Source organism: Morone saxatilis, unplaced genomic scaffold (assembly GCF_004916995.1).
Source record: "Morone saxatilis isolate NCDOM2014 unplaced genomic scaffold, NCSU_SB_2.0 Contig21, whole genome shotgun sequence".
Taxonomy (NCBI): domain Eukaryota; kingdom Metazoa; phylum Chordata; class Actinopteri; family Moronidae; genus Morone; species Morone saxatilis.
Genome location: NW_023339774.1, coordinates 732048 through 734750, shown reverse-complemented (window position 1 = coordinate 734750; position 2703 = coordinate 732048). Strand labels below are relative to the sequence as shown.

The 2703-nt window shown below is 41.1% G+C and overlaps 1 protein-coding gene across 1 annotated transcript in view; it reads right to left on the bottom strand.

Annotated features, from left to right (window-relative positions):
- Positions 1–178: 178 nt before the first annotated feature.
- Positions 179–2703, bottom strand: part of LOC118332434 (solute carrier family 12 member 2-like) — a 37705-nt gene continuing 35180 nt past the window's right edge. The window contains 3 exon segments of the mRNA XM_035667716.1: positions 179–428; positions 1366–1465; positions 2381–2536. Coding sequence (XP_035523609.1) covers positions 266–428; positions 1366–1465; positions 2381–2536 — 419 coding nt within the window. The 3' untranslated portion in view covers positions 179–265.

Sequence of the window (2703 nt, the reverse complement as noted above, 5' to 3'; positions counted from 1 at the left end):
GCTCCCAGTAGAAACATCCTGAACTATGAACACTGAAGGAATCCTAACCGCGAGAAGCTGACTGCAATGATAGCAATGGTGGTGAAGACTCATGAACCCACGCTACTACAACTTTTTAAAAATTACTATATAATAGCAAAGGAGTGCAAAGGGTTAAAATGTAGGAGAGAAAGTTTGATTATAGTTTCATATTGATATCCCTAATAATAGGGTTAATTACTGTCTGAAAGTAATTGGAGTATTTGTTTGTTATTTTAGAGCAACTTTATAATACACAAAAGACAAGAAGAAAAACAATAACAGAGTATGAGCTCACCGTGCGAACATGACCGCACATCATCAGGCCTACGTTCTTGGTGAAGCTGTGAACCAGGTCCAGGAGAGCCGGACGAGAGTTGGGGTACCCAGTCATCACCAAACACTGGGGTCTACAGTCAAACACATCATACAGGAAACATCAGCATTAGTGTCAGGTTTTACTTTTAAATCTTTATCCACTTTTTCTTCTGACCTTTTCTTCTGGCCACAAGTCTTCTTAGCACAGGACAAAAAAAAAAAAAAGCAGGAGCTGAGTAGCGCACATCAAAGCAAATATGTTAAGCACCATGGGATTTAATGGAGGCGGTGAGAAGAGACAAGAGGGAGCTCAGAGGAACACACGAGTCATTCTGAAGACACCATGAGATGCCTTTTAATCTCCTGCTCGGTTTGCTGCCATGGGAACAGTCCAAAGGCACATTATCACTAATATGTTGTCAAAAACACCACCGTGTCATGTGCAAGCATTTAGAGAATGAAATGGAACATGGTGGATACATTTATAAAAGTACATGCTTTTGGTGCCATTGCAGCATTTTCCGTTCAGGTTAAGGTTATTGAATAAGACTATCTTAGAGTTTTAATGTATTGGATTTTTTATTCCCTATTGAATGACCACCTATAATTCATGTGCGTTAAAGCTGCAGTAGGTAACTTTTAGAAAAATAACTTTGTCATATTTACTGAAACTGTCAGTATATCCTGACAGTAGTACATGAGACAGATAATGTGTGCTCCTGATAGCATTCACAAGAATCCACTGGGCCAAAAGAAAACAACCAATCAGAGTCGAGAAAGACAGAAAGACGCTTTGGGTTGGTGGGTTAAAGATAGTTGATTGTTAAGTCTCATTCCCAGTTCTCATATTTTACGACAAATACAGACTAATGTTTTACTGTATATGATAAAACATTTGCCTGCAGGGTTCCAACTCTGAAATGGCTGGATTCTTTCATAAAAACACTGCCTGCTGCAGTATTAATGACAGTATCACTACATGCATGTTTAGTTAGTTAGTTAGTAGGGGAGCTTCTCTGTGTGTGGTACCTGAAGTTCTTGACATGATCCTCCACGCCGCTGAGGTGCAGAGTGTGGGTCAGGGCCTGGTGGTAGGTCAGAGCCTGGGTTGATGAGCCCCAGTTCACATCTGGAGGTGGAGGATGCATGCAGGCAGAAACGCACAGTGTGGTTAGGGAGTGTGTTTACGGGTCGGGCCTGCTGGGCCAAAGGCCGTCTGACCCATGTGGTGTTACAGGCACTGAGAAAGCCTCGTATGTGTGTGTAGCTGCATGTCAAACTGAGTGTGTGCACACAGGTGTGTGTTGAGAGCTGGAAGGCCAGTCTTTGAAGTGGTGCAAGGAAGTGTGTTTGAGGGTGTAAGTTGACAGATCAGTATTATGTAGCAAGACTTGATGGACGGTGAATGTTTTTTACTTTTGGTGACTGTGGTCTAGCATTTTTGACCCTGCTTCTAGTCTTTTTCCATTTTATTCCATATCAAAAGATGTTAAAGCTCTAGTGTGTAACATTTAGGAGGATCTATTGTCATAATTTTTTATATAATATTCATAGGTATGTTTTCATTAGTGTATAGCGTAAAAGTGTAAATTAAGAATCATTGTGTTTTCGTTCCCTTGGAATGAGCTGTTTTTATCTGGAGGGAGCAGGTCCTCTTCTGGCCACCATTTTTCTACAATAACCAAGAAGGGACAACCAAATACTGTTTCTAGATAGATGTGTCAGTGCGTTTCATGGCCACCATAGTTTCTCTTACACACTTGGAAGGCAAGGGTGAAGCGAGGGAGTTGCAATATGCACTACCACTAGATGCCGCTAAATCCTACACACTGGTCCTTTAAATTATTATATTTTTTTCCTTGAAATGAGTGCAGATTACAGTGAAGGAATGAAATGAAACAGTGGGAAGTTCATCATTTGTCATATTAAAGTCCCTATGTGTATCATGTTTTTGTAGTTCATTGTAGTTTGTACAGTTTGTACAGTTGTCTGAAATAGGAAACTCATTTGCCAAATTTTGCTAAATGAACGGCTAGTGACTCACCTGGCTTCTTGTAGCTGACGTATATAAAAAGCCCCAGGACAATGACGTTGGTGAGCAGTGCAGCCCACCAGTTGATAACAAACATCACCACACAGCACAGTATAGCTCCAGCGAGAGAAACCCACATGTTGTAGTATTTGAAGCTGGGACGCCACCCTGTAGCACAAATGAGAACAAGTCACAATACTGCAACAAAAGGCAAGGGACAACCAACAGCAAACACACTGATAGTGCTAGTCACATACTGTGTGGGTATAAGGTTTTAATTATGGTAAACTGAGGGTATGCATGTTAAGTCCAATAGGTCAAAGACTCCTTAACCG